This window comes from Eulemur rufifrons, chromosome 5 (assembly GCF_041146395.1).
Source record: "Eulemur rufifrons isolate Redbay chromosome 5, OSU_ERuf_1, whole genome shotgun sequence".
NCBI classification, from domain to species: Eukaryota; Metazoa; Chordata; class Mammalia; order Primates; family Lemuridae; genus Eulemur; species Eulemur rufifrons.
The window spans coordinates 17452524-17471541 of NC_090987.1; the positions used below are offsets into that span (position 1 = coordinate 17452524).

The window sequence follows — 19018 nt, forward strand, 5'->3', positions numbered from 1 at the left end:
ATAATTAAATTTGCTAAAGTAAATGTTAAGTGTGGTACTCTTATACAAGATGATCACTTGTATTTTACAGAAGGTACAGAGGTATTTATCATTCATCAACAACACTGAGAAGGAGGGACTATTTTCTGGCCTAACAATGAAGATGTAATTTGCAGATATTTATATATGTATATATCCTCATCTTGTTATCATTATCACTTAAAGGAAAGGAGAAAAAAAAACAGTAGCCAGGAGCAAAGTAGTTATTTGGATCTGTCGTAGTGCCATTTTTCTGAGGAATATGAAAAAAGTCAAGGTTGCTAGTCTCATTGCCAAATTTGTAAGATGTATGTGTTCCTACTAAAGAACTTGACCCTCCTCCTAATTTCTTGTTTTGTTTTTTACCTTTTCATGTTCACAGTCATAATATAACAATATAATTAGGTCAGCTTTTTTTTTTTCCTTTGTTTAGCTGTGCTTTGTTTTCCTGAGGCACCTCAGAGTCTGCTGAGACAATGAGGAAGAAGCTAAGAAACTGGCACTCACTCCCAGCACTCACTTTTGTCTAGTGGTATGCTAAATAAATGTTCAAAATCTGGCTTTCTGGGAGAAAAAGCTTTGATTTGTAGCACTTGCTGAGTTCTATGTCATAAACACCCAACAAGACCAATTTCAACCTTCAGGTGTGACTTCACTCACTGAAAGCAGAGTTGGGAAGAGATAGGAAGAATTTCTACCACGGAATGGATGTAAATAACCTCAAGGGCATAGATAACAGTAAAATGTAGTAGGTTTAACATATGTATTACCCTTGTTTTTAACGTAATTCGTTTAATTGTAAGTCTATGTAATTTAATTTTAATAATGGCTGCGGTAAACATGGGGCTTACAAAATTCCTAAAAAATTAATAATGGGTCCTCGCAAGATGGTACATACAAGCTGGCTCCAGTACACCACTGCCCTTGTCCCCTAAAGACCAATCTTTGCTTTTGCGTAGCTTTGCCTTTGCATTTTATAACAAGATGCCATGCAAATCTTTGTTTTTAAAAGTAGATTTTATTTTATTTAAAAAATGTGAAAACCATTGACTTTGTTATAGTAGGCTCTGTATGTAGGTCATCCTCATCTACACCATCTGGGCTGCTACTGGAAAACACTCATTTCCCGGCTAGAGGTCCTACTGAATCAGAAGTGTGTATGTTGGGGCATAGGGGAAAGGCATTCTGCATTTTAAACAAGTAGCTGGTTTGAGGTATTGTTACATTGCTTTAAGTTGGAGAACTTTAACTCTGAGCCCCCTCAACTTCACCTTTCTCTAAACTGGACCTGGTAGCCATAACCTGCTTTGTCAGCTATGCTCAGCTTTAGTTCCAGGACAACAGGAAAATGAACAGTTTCAGGGCCACCTGCACCTGAGTTTCAGCTTCCAAGACCTATTGTCTCAAAAATCAAATCCAGAAGATCCTTGACTATATCAAAGCTAAGTATAGTCAGAAAATGTCCCCAACCCTCTCTAAACAATAGACAAGGGGTGAGTATCCACTCACTTTATCATATGTAAAGAAGTTAATTCCTTATGTAAGAACAGAAACTCTAGTCAATCCCAGGTGTTGCTGTTTGTCAGTTTCATTGATTGCTGGGGCTCATGAAGGTGCTGAGGTTTTGTGGCTGACAAATGAAAGGGAGGCCTCTTATTACGTTGGTGGGGCTGATATGTTTAGCTAATGACTGTTGCATGTCCTACACTCAACAAATATTTATTATTAAACAAACAAATGAATAACTAGTGCACAAATAGATACATAAAAGAATTAACCCAGGATTATAACAGAAATAATCTTTAAGTTCTTCATTGCTTTTTCTCTAATAAAACTTTCAAATTAAGAGAGCATTTTTTTTAATGTAATGACAATGTTTAAGTGTCATTATATTTAATTTGATCAAGGGAATTATCTGCGTTGGCATCAAAATGAACCACAAATATATTTTTCTTTCTTTCAAGTACAAGAAAAAAAAACCCATCATGGAAATACTGAAATATAGACATCTCTGAAGAAATACATGTGATCCTATAGCCATGGACACAGACATATACATTCTTTGCAACATTTAGATTCATCTATGCATAAATGACAAAAATCTACAGTAAGCTTCCTATTTTTAGTAGAGATGAATTTTATTTAAAGTCACTATGAGGCATTTCTTCACATATAAATCCCTTTTGTGTGTGTCTCATCAACTTTATCCATGTAAAAATAAAATAGACAACTATCTAGTTAATAGCCACGGCCTCTCAGCTAAAACACAAAATGGTCTGTCAAATAGGTATCTCTGAAAGATGAGAAATGTTTAGATAGAAGGACCTTGAGTTACTATAAAAAAAGAAAATAGAATTTCTTGCTGTTTTACCTGGGACAAAGTTTTTATAGAAGGCACAGCAATTTTTCTCAGTTGCACTAAGATTAAATATGGAATATGTTCTTAAGTTAATTTTCTGAAGATATTAAATTATTCCTAAATATTGGTTTTTTAATCTACTATTACATACTTTTCAATGTATTTGAAGAAATCCATTGGTATTCAATATATATTTTATACAAAATGTTTGAGAAACATGAAGATGATGCTGTTAGAGTCTGTCAATTGCACATAGCGAGCTTTCCACTGGACTGAGTGATGTTTTAAATAGCTTTGCAAAACTAATGGAGACTATCACATTTTCTATGTGGAAGAGCAACATAGTAAATGAAGTAAGTGGCTTTCAATGTTGAATGTTATTGAGAATATATATTCAGACTGCATGATGCTAGTTGACTTTAATGAGATTAAACTAAAATGAGTTCAGGAGGAAGATATATCAAACTCAGTTTGTTGCTACAGAAGTTATATCTTAAAATATACTCATATTTAGATAGTTGCACTATTATCTGACATTTCTTCTATGCTTAACTAATTCATGCCCATTTGGTTTTGTTTTATTATTTAAATTAATGTTTAATTGTAAAACATATGCCCAGTGTTATGACTTGCATTTTCTCTGAATCTAACATACATTTTTTAATGGTTCCAGATCACTTCTGCTAAATAATTCGAGGTTTTGATTTATCGCCAACAAATCTTGACGACTAAGACTCTTTTCTGTGATCTCAATTTTTCCCCTTCAAACTTTCAATAACAAACATATTCTATAACTTGGAAAATTAGAATCACATATGGAAAGGGAATACCTTGTTTTTAAGCTTGGTTGTTTTTTTGTTGTTGTTGTTGTTTTTTAGAGACAGGGTCTTGCTCTGTTGCTCAGGCTAGAGGGCTGTGGCCCAATCATAGCTCACTGTAGCCTTGAATTCCTGGGCTCAAGTGATCCTCTTGCCTCAGCCTCCTGAGTAGCTGGTACTACAGACACGCACCACAATGTCCAGCTAATTTTGTAATTTTTTGTAGAGTTGGAGCATTACTGTGTTGGCCTGGCTGTTCCCAAATTGAACTCCTTGCCTCAAGCCATTTTCCCACCTCAGCCTCCCAAAATGCTGGGATTACAGGCATGAGCCGCCACTCCTGGCCTAACCTTACTTACTAAAGGTTACTGAGGTTTTAGTTTTGCTCTCTTAACAAACTGCATGCCTCTGAGGTGTTCTTTAGGTTAATCAGGGAGAAATACGTAATTGTGAGGTACAGACTCTTCCAGGCAGATTCACTCCAGGAGGATTTGGGAAGTCAGGGAAATGTGTTTTTCTGAATCTCCTTCTAGCTCTCCTTTCTCAGCGTGTTTTAGATCCAAGTCTTCCTATGTTTGCTACACACAGTTCTGATGTCTTCTAGCTACTGATCTAGACCTTACTCTACCTTACTTCTGCCTGGAAATGAATACTGCCAAGAACTTAAATCACATGAAAACAAGGCTAATTTTGCATTCTGGTTTGTATCCTCTCCTTAGCATCAGGCTCTATCCATAGCAGACAGTATGACCACATGACCAGCAGCCCTGGCTTGGGCTTGAGTCCCAGGGCTACTCCACAGTCCTCTGTGTGGCACTGGGGCACGTTACCTAGTCCCTCTCAGTGTCCCCTCGGTGCCTCAGTGTCTCCTTTGGTAAAATGGGGGTAATTATACAATACAAGGACTTTAACACTTTTCCAATATCCATCACTCTTCCTCCCTCCTGTGCACTATTTTTTTTTTTTTCTTTTCCTTAGGCAGCTTAGATTCCACGGGTTTTATTTTTAATCACTCCTTTGCAAAACTCTTAATTCCGTATCTCCTTCTCCCCTGGCAAAGCACCGAACAGAATAAAACCCAACCATCTGCCTACCTGAGGCCAGCAACCAGGCAACCAACCATGGGGAGAAAAACAGACACAATTGTGTTTATTGGTTTCACTTTGAATTCATGACAATAAATCCCAAATGGTCAGTCTCCACTGCTCAGTCATCGTACTGTCATATATATTATGATTTGTTTTCTACAGTCTGGGATAACCATTCCCAATACTCACTCCTCCAAGCCTTCACACTTAGATGATAACCTTTTCTTATATTTATCATCTCCCCAGCTCCAAATTAACTAAAGTGTCTGCATCCACAGCAACTCTCTCTGCCTTCGCTAGTTTTACCAAGATGAAAGTATCTGTGCCCCTCCACTGGGTCCTGAGACTTCTTATGTACCCAAACAATGCTGTTCTTTTTTTTTTTTTTTTTTTTTGTTGAGACAGAGTCTCACTTTGTTGCCCAGGCTAGAGTGAGTGCCGTGGCGTCAGCTTAGCTCACAGCAACCTCAAACTCCTGGGCTTAAGCGATCCTACTGCCTCAGCCTCCCGAGTAGCTGGGACTACAGGCATGCGCCACTATGCCTGGCTAATTTTTTCTATATAGATTTTTAGGTGTCCATATAATGTCTTTCTATTTTTAGTAGAGACGGGGTCTCGCTCAGGCTGGTCTCGAACTCTTGACCTTGAGCAATCCACCCGCCTCGGCCTCCCAGAGTGCTAGGATTACAGGCGTGAGCCACCGCGCCCGGCCCCAAACAATGCTGTTCTTGCAATTTTCCACTCTCTCCTGCACTATTAATTTTTCCCTCTTTGCTGCATTATTTCTAAGAGTTGCTGTCATCTCTCATTTTCAAAAATGAAATGACAAAAAATAAATAAATAAAACAAATAATAATACCTTCCTCAAACCTGTCACCTCCCAAAGTTACTATCTACTTCTTTCCTCCACTTCAGAACAAAACTCCCCCAAAACATCACCTACAGTCACTCTGGGTGGTCTCTCCACATTCTTACTCTTGATTTTCATGGCCCCTCCCACAGCAGTCACTTTACTGTTGTGATTCCACTGTATCTCTCATTAGCGCAGGATATGTTAATAGTTAACAGCCCCTACCTTTTGGAAACACTCTTCCCCCTCTTAGCTTCTGTGAGACCAGCCCTCCTTCATTCTCTCCCTTCCCTCTTGTTCTTCCTCATCTGTCCAATCTCAAAATGCGAACTATCCCAACTTTCAGCTATTTTTTCCCCTAACTATATCCTCTCCCTAAGTGTCACTGATATGGTAGTGACTCCTAAATTTATATCACCTGGCATGACCTGTCCTCAGAACAGTAATCTCATACACCAAATTGTCTGCATGATTGGCATCCTTAATTGTATGTCTAATAGCTATCTTGAATTCAAAATGTCCAAACAATAATTGATTGTCCCCCTTTAAACCAATTTATTCTCCACTTGTCCTCTCTCATTAAAAAGCTCCACAGCCTACTCACTTTTTGTAGCCAAAAATCTAGTCTCTATCCTCGATTCTGCTGTTCCCCCTGCCCTTTATCTGTTAGCCCATACTGTTGGCTACAGATCCAACACACAATCCTTATTTTTCCACTTCTCTCTCCACCTCCTCTTATGTCTCCTAGGTTTCTGCTACAATCATCTTATAACGGTTACTCAGTTGTCTGCTAACTGCTCTTCCTGCTTCCCCTCCATTCTACCCCTGTTAATTTTCCTCACGGTAGCCAGTGTGATCCTTTGAAAAGGTGAATCTGATCATTTCCCTTTCAAAACCCCTTTCTCATCCACAGAATGAAAACCCAACTTTTACCATGCCCTACAAAGCCCCACATAATCTGGCTCCAAGCCAGCAATCCCGGACTGATCCATATTGTCCCTTCAGGTTCACAGTCATGCAAAGATAGTTCCTTCCTCAAAGCTTTTCCACAAGTTGTTGGCTGTACTTGGAACGCTTGGCTCTGAGTGTTCAACAAGTGTGCCCCTTCTCTTCCATGTCTCAGCTCAAGTGGCATCTCCTTAAAAGGTCCTTCCCTGCAATCTGATCTAAATTAGGTCCTCAAAGCTATTCTCTATCATATTACTGTGCTGAATTTTCTTCACCGAACTTATCACTCGCTTGTATTAATTGGTCATTTATCTGTTTGTTAATGAGCCTATTTGCATGTACTAGAATATAAGTAAGCTCTAGATAAGAAGGTCATTTGATTGTCTTTGTTATAGTTTTTCTAGCAATAAGCATAGCTCGAAGTTGGTACTCCAGTAATTAGTTTAATAATATTTATCTTATAGGATTGTTCTAAGGAGTAAATAAAACACTGTTTTAATTGTCTAGCACATTGCCAGGCACAAAATACCTTCTGAAAGACTTAGTTACTGCCATTATTACAATCAGGTGCTCACTGAATGTGTGTCAAGAATATTGACTATAAGTACTTATGCTAATATGTTAAATCTTCCAGATAAAGTCCTTGCATTTTTAACAGCTGTTTTCTAACACATATATCCAAAACTACACTAGTGAATAAAATTTTTGCATATAGGTGAATGTTTCAACATCTCTAAAATCAAATCACATTATTAGCAACTGGTTTTAGCTTCTGGTAGGACGGAAGCTATTCATGTCTTCTAACTAATCAACCATTCCAACCGTAAGGGCAACTTCCATGAACTAAATTAAAATCAGAGACCTTATCACTAGACCTAGGTTTATTTAATTTAAGCCCATTATGAAACCTCCCACTTTTCAAAAATGTATGACTTGAGGGAAATCTCATTAAACTTCATGGAAAGGCTAACGTGAGCTTTGCCTTCAGAGCCAACCAGAAATGCCTCCAGAGCCATTAGAAAGGTGTGTGATGAAGTATAAATTACAAGGTGATATTAAAGTAAGACTAGAACTCAAAAGAGAATGGTATTCTATCACATAGTTCAATCTCTTTTGCAAAATTCTTTGTGTAAATTCTTTGGCAGCGACTATAATAAATTTGGAACGAGCAAAATACAGCAGCTTTAAAACACACAATAGCAAAAATTGATGTATTTTAGGTATTTGAAATATGAAAGATGGGAAAATTATAGAAAATGTTTTTTGAAGTCCTATTTACATTACTAAAATGTTCATATTGACATGGAGATTTAATCATGTCTCTAAGTTACTCAAATCTTGTAATAGATGTCCTATGGAGTTCTCAATTCCCTCTTCTATAGTCATACACAAAAGCACTTTACAAAGACTATTCCTTGATTCACTTCTAGCTTTTCATAAATTTAAATTTGTCTTCTCTTTTTTCCACTTGATTTATATTTTTATTTTTAATTAATTCAGATAACAATATACTTTTGGGGGATAAAGTTGCTTAATTTATGAAGTACATTGTTCTTGTCTGGAATGTATATGACAACAATAACAGAAATAACTGAAGAGTTTTAAAGATAGTATTTGATGTGAATGTTTTTTGTAGCACAAAAATAATTTGAGACAAGCTGAGTTAAACAAATATTTCTCATAGTTTCTAGTATCTCCCATAGTAAACTTCACATATTTCTCAAAAATTTTTAAACCATTGACACTTCATTCCTTGGGGAAGTTCCATGAGACAAGTATTCTCTGGAGTACACTTTAGGAAGAACTCTTCTAAGAAAATGTGTGACAGTGTGATACAAGGATATGCTTTGAATTTTCAGAGTATTCTCTTCTTCAACTTACTTACAGAATGCATTTAAATCGGCATATGCGTTTATGTTATTTTATAAACTGGTTGTCTAATTTTTAAAAATATTTTATTATCCTTCCCATTCATAGTTTATCTTTATTTGGTGACTATTGCTTCTCTGAAAAAAAGATGAAAACTATTGACTTTTTGGAACTTCCTAAAAAAAAAAAAAAAACAAAGAATCAATTTAGCAACTGGTTAGGAGCTTTGGTTTAAATGGTGATGGAATGTAAGACTGATGTTTGTGAACAAAATTATATTGTTAGAGTTATTCCAGAACAATCTCATGCACATAGCTCCGGTTTCTTATTATTAAATATGACAGTTGGCTTTACCCATAGATTTTCTAAAAATAATTTATAAATGTGGGGCTTTGGAACAGACGTATTCTAAAAAGCACTAACAATAATCAGAAGTGAGGCATTTCTTCCCAGCCAATTAAAGCATCTGCCTATATTCCTGACCACTATGACTCATTAAATTCTTCATTTCCCTATAAGAGTGAGGATATAAAGCTCTAAAAATGTTTTATTTGTCAATTAAAATGAAATAAAAAGGCAATCAATTTTTTTTTGCATGTGAATTGGCTTCCTTGATCCTTTATAACGTCAGTCAGGATACTGAAGGTAGAATGGTGGTTGCCAGGGACTTGGGGAGGGGGAGTTTGGGCATTATTGGTTAATAGGTATTAACCTTTAGTTTGGGGAGATGAAAAATGTTCTAGACATGGAAGGTGGTGATAAATGCACAATAATGGGAACGTACTAATACCACTAACCTGTACATTTAAAAATAGTTAAAATGATAAATTTTATGTAAAGTACATAATGTACAAACCGTGAGTTCCATGAAGGCAAGGTCTGGATCATATCCCAAGTATTGTATATGCTATTATGGTAGGTACAGAGTAAATGTTAAATGAATAAATAAAATTGAGACACAGTGACTTTCCAAGGTCTCAAAGAGGTACTAAAAGAACCCAAGTATCTTGAATCCTAGCATACCCTAAATGTTCTTATTCCCAGAACGTTCAAATTGGAACACAGGAAAGTGGCTATATGCCAACATTAGCTCTGTTAATTCTATAAGCTTGTGCTTTATATTCTAGCCAACTAATTAGTTGTAATATTTATTTGTTCAAATAATAATTGAATTTCAAAGTAAATTATTAAGGAAATTTTCCTTATAAAATTTTTTTCTAATAAACACAGTCACATTTTAAAGTCCATACTGTAAACCATTATTTTTTTCCTTGTGAAGGTGTTATCTCTTGTAAAAAATTTTAGTATGAGAAATATGTCTCATCACGACCCATTATCACCTGAAATGTAGCATGTATAGGTCAAGCCATTGTTTCAACACAGAATTTGTGATCACAGCTTGTATAAAGTCCTGTGAGTACAGCTCTGTAAAAGTAGTACACTCTACTGAGTTTCCAGGAATTATTAATATATAGTAAGAATGTCTTTGGCTCTATTATCTAAATGTATAGGGACTTCTCTGTTTGAATAGTCCTGAACATGATTTAAGGGGCCAATTGATTTATATAGGTAACCATGACTTTAAAAAGTACCTAAAAATTGTCACTTTCTACCTTATAATGACCTCTCAGTTATCTTTCTGAAAAAATATTACTAGCACCAAATTTCTTCATTGATTCTCAATAAAACAACAAATTATGCTCTATATTTACAAATAAGACAGAATAAAAAAATTCTGAAATGTGACTCTTCCTTCTCTCTTAAAAAAAATCCCAAGGAAAATAAATAACGTAAAAACTCATAATTCTATTAGTCTAAAAAAACACGATACTTATTCAACTATAATGTTTCTTTTTAAATACAGTTTGTTCCTTGAAATGTTAATAGTCAGGGGTAAATATTAATATATTTGAAAACTTTTCCTTTATTTCAAACAAAGAAGAATATAAGAATAGAATATTATTTTGCCTTTCTCTAAATCAACATATTGAGAATGGATAAAACAGTGTTTTGATCATCAAGTTTCTACCCTCTTGATAAAAATCTAAGAAAAAAGTTCATAATTCGCAATTCCTTAGAAATTAGGAAATAAGATGACAGAAAGGAAGAGAAGTAGGGAGAATAAGAGACTTTCCAGTGTCTTGGCCTGAGGTATTCATTCTGAAAAACTGATGAACAATTTAAATTTCCTAGCAGCACAGTGTTCCGGAGATCAACTGCAAGAGGATAGAAGCAGAAGTGTTTGTATTTGCTTGTTGTAAGCACTGCATATTCTAGAAGAATATGGGCTGTGAGATTTGTATGCATATATATAAATCAGTCGAAAAGTCAATTTTACAATCCAGGAATTCCCTCTTGAGGAAGATAGTAAATCCATATTCAAATACAGTTAGCATCCAGGGTCATTCAACGATGACTTATTCACATTTCAGAAGAAAACATTCAACTTTTGCTGGAGTACACTTTTAAAGGATGTGAGCACACAAACACAAACTAGCTTGTATGTCAATTTCTATGTTCTTTCCTGGAGGAAACATATGGAAGGAAGTGAAGTTTCTAATAATGCTGAGTCATTAAACAAGAGACACAAGAATATGTTTTTAAAATTTCATTAACAACATATAATAATTGTAAAAGTCTACTTGACTTTGACTTAACAACGTCTCAATTTGCATGGTACATCTGTAAAAAATGTTGTTGCAGATAAAAATGTCTTTTTTAGGGTTATGTTAATTTCAGATTATTTTCCTTTAGCTCATTTTTTCTTCCTAAATTCAGTTATTTTAATTTTATATTTGTTTTACTAGTTCCTATCCAATATGGTGCCTAAAAATATAAAAGGATAACAATCTTAGAGACATTTCACTACCTTCAGAATATAAATTCATTTGACTGAGACAAATCCAATCAATGTCGGAAAATATGGCTTCCTCATAGATTTTTGCAAAATATGACAAGGAATTGCACATGGAATGAAGCAGTCACTACTAAGTTGGATTCATTGCATATATTGCATTACTATTTTCTCATGATAAGCCAAGAAAGAAAGCATTAGCACTAACACTATTTGAATATAGAAACAGGTTCAGTGAGGTTGAAAACTTTACTAAGACGACATACAGTTATGAACAGGGAAAGCTAGAATTAAAACCCAGAGTATGTCTCTAAGACCCATGTCATTTTCCTGCTGTCTCCCAGAGTGTAGCAACCATTTAGGTCTATTGCCTCCCTTGAAAAGTAAAATGAGGCCCAGGAATAGTTAAATGCTTTCCCAGAGTGCGTGCGGCTGGGTGATGACAGGGTCAAGTCAGACCAATCCTTGTTTGCTCCACTCTGCTAGGTGGCTTTGGCTTATTTTCAACCCTCACACACTTAAAACAATGACATGTCTCTAGAAAACTGATTGCTGGTGTTAGGCTACTTATCTTTAGTGAGACTTAGCCTAATTTAAGTTCCTTTTAAAGGCATAGCAACTTTCCAGACCAGGAAGATATTAATGACTATGTAACACTGCTACATAAATTTAACATAATTGGGCTTCAAGAATGGCCTTCAATGACTGTATTTATAAGGCAAGAACAGAGGTAATAATGACATATTAAATTCTAATTAATATGTTAGGAAACAAAGCCTTTCTTTATCCCACCTCTTTCAATTGTTCTGTTTAGCACATTACCAGAGTTACATCATATACTGTTAAGTACAGATAAAAGGGACATCCCTTTGGAATACCCTTTAACCATTATAACATTTAAAAAATCAAGTGTACTCGAAGTAAACAAATACCTCGTTTAATTAAATCTGATGAAAGAGGATGTGGGGTCAATGCCACTCACTTTGCTATCGCAGAGCATTTCTTCACATGGAAGCCACCATTCTGTACTCAAGATGGTGGCGAGGTGACTGGAGGTTATACACAAATGATAGGTAATGAGGTAAGGAACATTTAGCTGACTTACCCTTGAATTGACCACTTCCAGGGAGACGTTCTGAGGTGGGGAACTTGGCACTACAAGGAATCAAACAAAGTGTGACAGTTACTGCCAAAGTCTCAAAAGAGAATCTCCAACCCGCTTTTGAAAAGAAAAAATGTGTCTTTTTCACAGTTCATAATGAAAATTAGGCAGGTTAACCCAGGTGGCACTTCAAAATTTTCTTGCAGAGATGAAAAATAACTGTATTTGTTTATTCTTTTTCTCTTTTAATGGGCAAGTAAGTTATCCATCTAGGGAGCCCCCAAAACTGTTAGGTAAGAGTGCACCTGCTGGGATACCAAATCCTACCATTTAATTTGCAGCTTTCTCGTGATAATCTCCGAGTGAAACCAATAAAAACACACAAGAGATTTCCTAGAGTGGTTTTAAAGGCTTAAGATACTGTGCATTTCAAGATCTGCATGGTTTTAGGATGAAATATGTCATTCTAATGGTCACCCAGGTTGCTTAATCCCCCTAATACAATCTTTATTATCTCTTAAAAAGTGAAAAGAAGAAATACTTCCTGGTTTTTTTAAGCTGTGTATAATTAAACCCATGTGTCATAGATGTAAGCAGGTTACCAAATAGCATTCCCTGAGTCAATTCTATTAACAAAGAAGCAGTTTATTTTTCTTTGTAGATTTTCTAGGTACAGCATTTCATTTCTCTTGCCTGCATTTTTATTTCCCACTCCTTTACTGAAGAAAGGAGAACATATACAGTTCTCCTTTAATACTTGTAGTGGATATTTACTATACAAAAAAGTGAATATTCTATCATGTGAGTCATTCAACGACAACCATTTATTGAATGGCTGTTATGTGTCAGCATCTATTCTAGATGTTTGGGATGAATCATAAAAAAAAAAAAAATAAAGCTTTCTGCTCCACAATAGGAATAGAAGCAGCATTCAATAAATTCTCAACACGTATTAATCAATAAGATGACTAATCCCTATCCTTGTTCCTGAAAAAATGATAAATTTAATAGAAAAGAGATGTTATCAGGCTTTTTCAAGAATCTAAGGGCCATTCTGGGTCATGTTTTCTCTTCTTTTAATTTGAACAAAATCTATGTTTTCCTATAGGGTACTTATATTTTACCCTAAATTTATGTATATCCTACTCTGATTTTATCTTCTGAAAAGTAATCACCATGAAAGCCTGATATATGTCTGATTAATCTCTTTTTATCCTCCAAACTGGCATTCAATTAATATTTACTGAATCAATGATTGAATGAGCAAATGAATTATATAATAGCTTATGTAATAGCTCCTGGATCTTTCTGGACATGATGGGAAATACATTTATTTGTTTTGATTTTGAACTTACTGCCTGATAAAAGTTATAGATAATGTAGCTTGTTTTTCAAGAATTAAATCAATAAGTATCTTTCAAAAATATTCCATAATGTAGAAAATATTCTTATGTTTACTTTAAGGTCATGCTTTTGTTATTGAAATATAGAATGTAACCCTCATAGAGACAAGGATTTTTGTTCATTCTGATACTGTATCACCAGTATCCAGAAGAGTGTAAGGCACATGGTACACACTCAGTAAATAGCTGTTGAATGAATAAATTAATTAATAGAAAGTTTATGAGGTATAATAAAAACTCTTTCATAGTCAGGATTTGGTCACAAGTTTGGTTTTGTCTTGCAATTTTATTTTTAAGTTAAATATAAATTGCAAGTGCATTATTTATTCATTTAAATTTAATTATAAATATTATAGTGATTGAGGTATAAATTGCAACGTTATTATTTTAACTGAAGCATACATTGAGCTATAACATGCTCTACATCATATAATTTCATAAACTTCTAAAAATATTATCTTTCAAAAGCCAAGTTTGGAAATTATGACTTAATATTAAATGGTAATAAATCACTTCTTAAATTTGGAAAAATATTTCTAGTTTATATCAAGCATGGCATTGTAATATTTATATAACATGTTATATGTTTCTAATCATAGTATGCCCACTTTTTGACCAATTAAATAGTATCAAAACATAATTTCAATAAGACTAACTAAACTTATAAGTGACTGGATTTTGGAAGAAGGACAAAATAACTTAGATTTATCAGGTTTTGTTCTGCATACTATGCTAGCTGATATGCAACCCTCAAATGTCACTTTCATTTAAGTTTATAAATGGTATTTAACTTCTCGTTTCCAGAAAGCCAAGAATATACTAAGAGGAAGGTTAAACATGCGTTCTTTTTATAACTACCACAATTTTAGAAGCATCAGGATTATTTTCTGTGTTAAGAATTACAAGCCAATATAATAAAATCCTAAAGGTTCATATAACAATGGCGTTGATGTATTTTGTCTATTTTTTTACAATATAAATTTCTCTTACTTTCCACTGATACCATACTGGTTATTCTTGCCATGTCAGGGAGGACAGTAAATAATTTTTTCTGCAGTATTTTAAGTTATTGATCTCTACTCCTTTCCTTCTCATTATCAATTTCCATATTATTTAGAGATAAATAGATACAATGATAGGATTAGATGCCTGGTGAAAGGAGTGGAATCCATATGTAGGTTTTGGCTTCCCAAGTGTCTCTTGTTCTGTGAAGCAAAGGGCAAAGGACACTTTTCTCTTCCAATGTCACATGGGTCCATTAAAGCCAATCAAAGGTGGGTGAAGAAACTCCCTTAAATACGGTGGAGGATGCTGGTTTGAAACACAGTGTGATGAGCAACTCCGCAGGGAAGATCAAGTTCACACATTTGTGAATGAATCTTCAGAAGTACAGACACTTGAATTCCTCCCCTAAGCAAATGTATACTGTCATATACACACAATTTACTGATCAAAATAATTCATATTTAATTATAAGCATTTTTCTTTAAGGGTTTTTTGTCAGAGAATAAGACAAACTTATATTTCCACCTTGAATCCTGCCTCTTGACTCATAGCTTATGTGGCCTTGCTCTGCTGCTTACTAGCTTTTGTGACCTCTAACTTATTTTTGTCACCTATAAAGTAGGATAAATTATAGTATTGTGAGGATAAAAGGTTAATGCCAAGTACTTAAATCAGGGTCTTACACTAGTAAGCAGTCAACAAATATTACCGATAACAATGATAACACTAATAAGCACAACATTATGTTGCCTAAGAAATTAGTTCCTTCTGCTTTTGGACATGGGGCAAGTTGGCACGGGCACTTAAAATTGTTAATTAATCCATAAAAGCTGTTAATGACATACCCATGCCAACTAGTTCAAGAGAAATTATTTTGGAACAAACTGGCAAAACTAGTTATTATGGTCATATGCCCTACAATCTCAATGGTGTGAAAAAAGTGGGTTATTGAAACCAATGGTATCCTAGGAGGAGAAATTTGAATGAAAGTTGATGTTTATACTCAGCAAAACAATTAAAGCAGAGGTAAGTTAGAGATAGACAGATCATCTCGATAAAAATCTTTATAAGCAAGCATCCTAGCACAATGGGAAAAAACTGAAGTAATAAATTCAGAAAAAATATTTACATTTAATTTTTGCTTTTCCAATTTTTCTATGCCCCAATATAAATTTTTATGGTAAGGACTCCTCTGGGATGATAAAAATTATGATGTTCTCTACAATACAGATGCATTTAGACACAGTCATATATCAAATTAACCCCACAAATGGGAAGTCCTAAAAATACGTCTTTATATACAAACATTTGTATAGTCTGATGAATTCAGTAAATATTTACTCAGTTAAGGGGAATACAAAGATGAATATAGTATCATCCCTCATATTTAGGAGCATGAAATATAATGAGAAAAAGCGATGTGCACATTGGCAGAGATAACATTTATTAAACACTTAAATGTATGTCATGAGTGGTTTTAGGTGCTTGCATGGAACAACCTGTTTAATTTTCACAATATCCACCTTCTGCAACATCCAAAAAGGCAAAGAAGAGCACTCCATGACTGAGGACTGGGAAGCAGCTGACTATTAAATGTGATTAAATACAAATAAATGTAATATATGACCCTCAACATGAATAGCTTCAGTAGAGAGAAGACATTCAATTGAAGTAGACAGAAAGGGTCTTGGTAATAAGGAAATTGAAGCCAAAAGTGCAGATTTTTGTTGAAAATTAAAAGAGATGAGTTGATTATAAAGATGAATGCAGACAGGGTCAGGGAACCAGACTCCAAGGGACCCATGAAGTCTCTGCTTTTTTCTATCGAATGCATCTGACAGAGGGAATTTGGTGTCCTTTGCACAGTCATGTTTATTGGGGTTAAGGTCATGAAATCCTTTTTTTTTTTTTTTTTTTTCCAGTGACAGACATTTTCTAAGTCCTAAACATTGCAACACTTCCAGAAGATAATTCTCGGGCTAATGAATAATGATCTATCTTTCTTACTTATGACATTTAAAACCAACGTGGAGAATAAGGCCACAGTATTGCAGTTCAGAGTGTGAATGAAATCTACATAAATTATGTAAAATATTCACTTTCATTTGTTTTTCTTTTATTTTTATAATTATAAGTTGTGAAGTAATTTATTCTGCCAATAAATATTCTGTTCTGTCTTCAATAACAGAATCAGATGGATGGGCACAAGAATTACATTAAAAATGATACTGAAGGGTATTACATATAAAATTCGTTTTTAAGTCAAAATTGCAAATGAGCATTACTCCTGTGTTCTCTTTGCACTGTCCTTAATAACATGCATGTCCTTCCTCATTCCACTGATATTGTGTGAAATATACACACAGATACTTCCCCAGATTAAAGAATGAGAGATTTGTCAAAGAATCACAAGCTGTATCATTTTAATTCAAAAGATCAATAATTTATAGAATTAAACACACCAACATGGACACCATTGCTAAAGAGGGCTAGCTCATTGTTTTTTTAATATTCATGGGGTCATCTCTGAACTTCTGCACCTGCCTGAATTTCCACTGGCCCTACATCCTATATTCTGCTATATTTCATTTTCACTTGTAATTAAATTTCTCAATCTTTCATGACTGTCCATTCCTTAGATCTCTAGTTCCCCCAGCCACAGCTTAGTCAAATTCATTCTCTTCATTAAGATTTCTTCTTTTCTTTTATGGCATCTTAAAAAATATGGCTAACCTTCCATTTGTTAGGGAAAACAAAACTAAAATTATACATTTTCATGTTCAATTTTAATACTTTCAATGCTACATTATTTGGTCTAAGTCCTTACGAAATATTTTCAAATTAAGAGGTACATTTACACTTTTAATAGCCTGCATCCTTTTAGGAGAAATAAAAGAAGCATACCAATCAAAATTAGTCTACACACATGCACACATATGTTTGCATTAGAGCGTTCACAGAAATAAAGAAACACATACAAAAATAATTTGAGCTCATAGGCAAAAGTCACACCTTGAAGATTACCTATTAGTGCCTACTGACATAAGAGTATATACTTTGATAGAAAACTTAAATTTGTCTGTAATAGCTGATGTGGATGAATTAGCCAAATTTCTAGTTTATGCTAATATATTCCACAAAATAGTAGTCAGGGAGGCTTGAAAATGGAATCTATGACATACATGCAATAGTATTTTATTGTTATAACAAATACGTGAACGGAGTTTCACTGTTTATAACTTACCATCAGAAAGTGTAACCACTGTTATATCATCAGTAGATACTCCTGGACCATAGCGATTGTAAGCTAAGAATCGAAGGTTATATTCTGTGAATTTTTTCAGGCCTTCCAGTTTATATGATAGTCCATCAACCTCTATATTCTGGAAACATAAAACACCAAAACTGTTATTATTGAAGCGCATTGAAGCAGAAATGGCAGCCATTCTGTGCCATCAGTAAATTCACATAACTAACTCTAGCCTTATAATGAGCTGTGAAACCTAACTTGTCACACAGATTCCCGTCCCCGACCAACACCCAAACTACTTTGTAGACTACTTGTTAAAGCAGCACATGCTATTTTTACAGCCATTAAGTTCCAGTTTGCTTAACACTATCCAATATATTGAATGGTTTTGTTTTTCCACCCACACTGAAACTCGGACAGGCAGAAGGCAGCTTGTAACTCCATGGGAACAGAGACTTGCTCCTGTACCACAGATGGAATAATCCACCAAGAAACAACAGGTTGCATTCTCCCCTTGCTGAAATATACCCACAGCTCTTGAAACTGTCAGATACTCTGCCACAGTTATTATTATATTTGCGGGAGACAGGGTCTCGCTCTGCTGCCCAGGCTAGAGTGCAGTGGTGTCGTCATAGCTCACTGCATTCTCAAACTCCTGATTTGCCACAAGTTTTATCTCCCCAGATGCTGAGAGGCAGGTTGAAACCGTTTCCAATGCTGCACAGCTGTGGTGAAGTTCACCGAGGTCAGATCTCTACACTCACGTCTATCTTGGGTGACACTGTTTTTGAATTTATTTAAATGGGTTGGCAAAATGCATTCTTGTAGAGCCAGATACACAGAAAAATGGATAGATCAGAAAGTTGAAAAACAAGAGCTACAAATAACAGGGAGCAATAACAACAAGAACAAAACATGATTACATGGGAGGAGCTTCTGTAATGCTTATCTGATGATGTAACTTGGGACTGGACCTGAGCTATGAATGTGACTATGGCAAATATTTTTTTTTTTAAATAAAAATTCTAGCCATGCAATTTATGTGGAAGTGTAATGACCATCCTGTGCTTGACCATCTTCGCAACACCTAGTAAGTACTCCTATATCCTGAGGCCACTTTTCTATTTAACTGTACACTTGCCTGGATACCTTTTCCCACATGAAATTGAGAATCGGGAAGTAAATACCTCAGTTTTCGTGTGTGTCCCTAAAGGCTTATTTACTTTTAGTATACCTGAATAACTAATTTGCTTCTTTTCAGGAGTTTGCGCTAACCATAAAGTAAAAGCCAAAATGTAAGGAGGGGAAGAATAAACTTCTAGGAGTGAGTTCTACTGAAAACAATGACAAATAACAGTTCACAGCCTAATGGTGCAGAGAGGACAGAAATAATATCAAATGGATAAGAATTTAAAAAACAGTTTGGCTAAGGCCATTGACTACATGGACTATAA

The 19018-nt window shown here is 34.9% G+C and overlaps 1 protein-coding gene across 1 annotated transcript in view; it reads right to left on the minus strand.

The window, feature by feature from the left end:
- DCC (DCC netrin 1 receptor) overlaps positions 1–19018 on the minus strand; it is a 1008052-nt gene that overhangs the window by 249585 nt on the left and 739449 nt on the right. Inside the window, exons 11-12 of the mRNA XM_069467986.1 lie at positions 17559–17697; positions 11910–11959 (exon numbers count right to left, since the gene is read on the minus strand). Coding sequence (XP_069324087.1) covers positions 11910–11959; positions 17559–17697 — 189 coding nt within the window. The remainder of the gene's footprint in view (positions 1–11909; positions 11960–17558; positions 17698–19018) is intronic.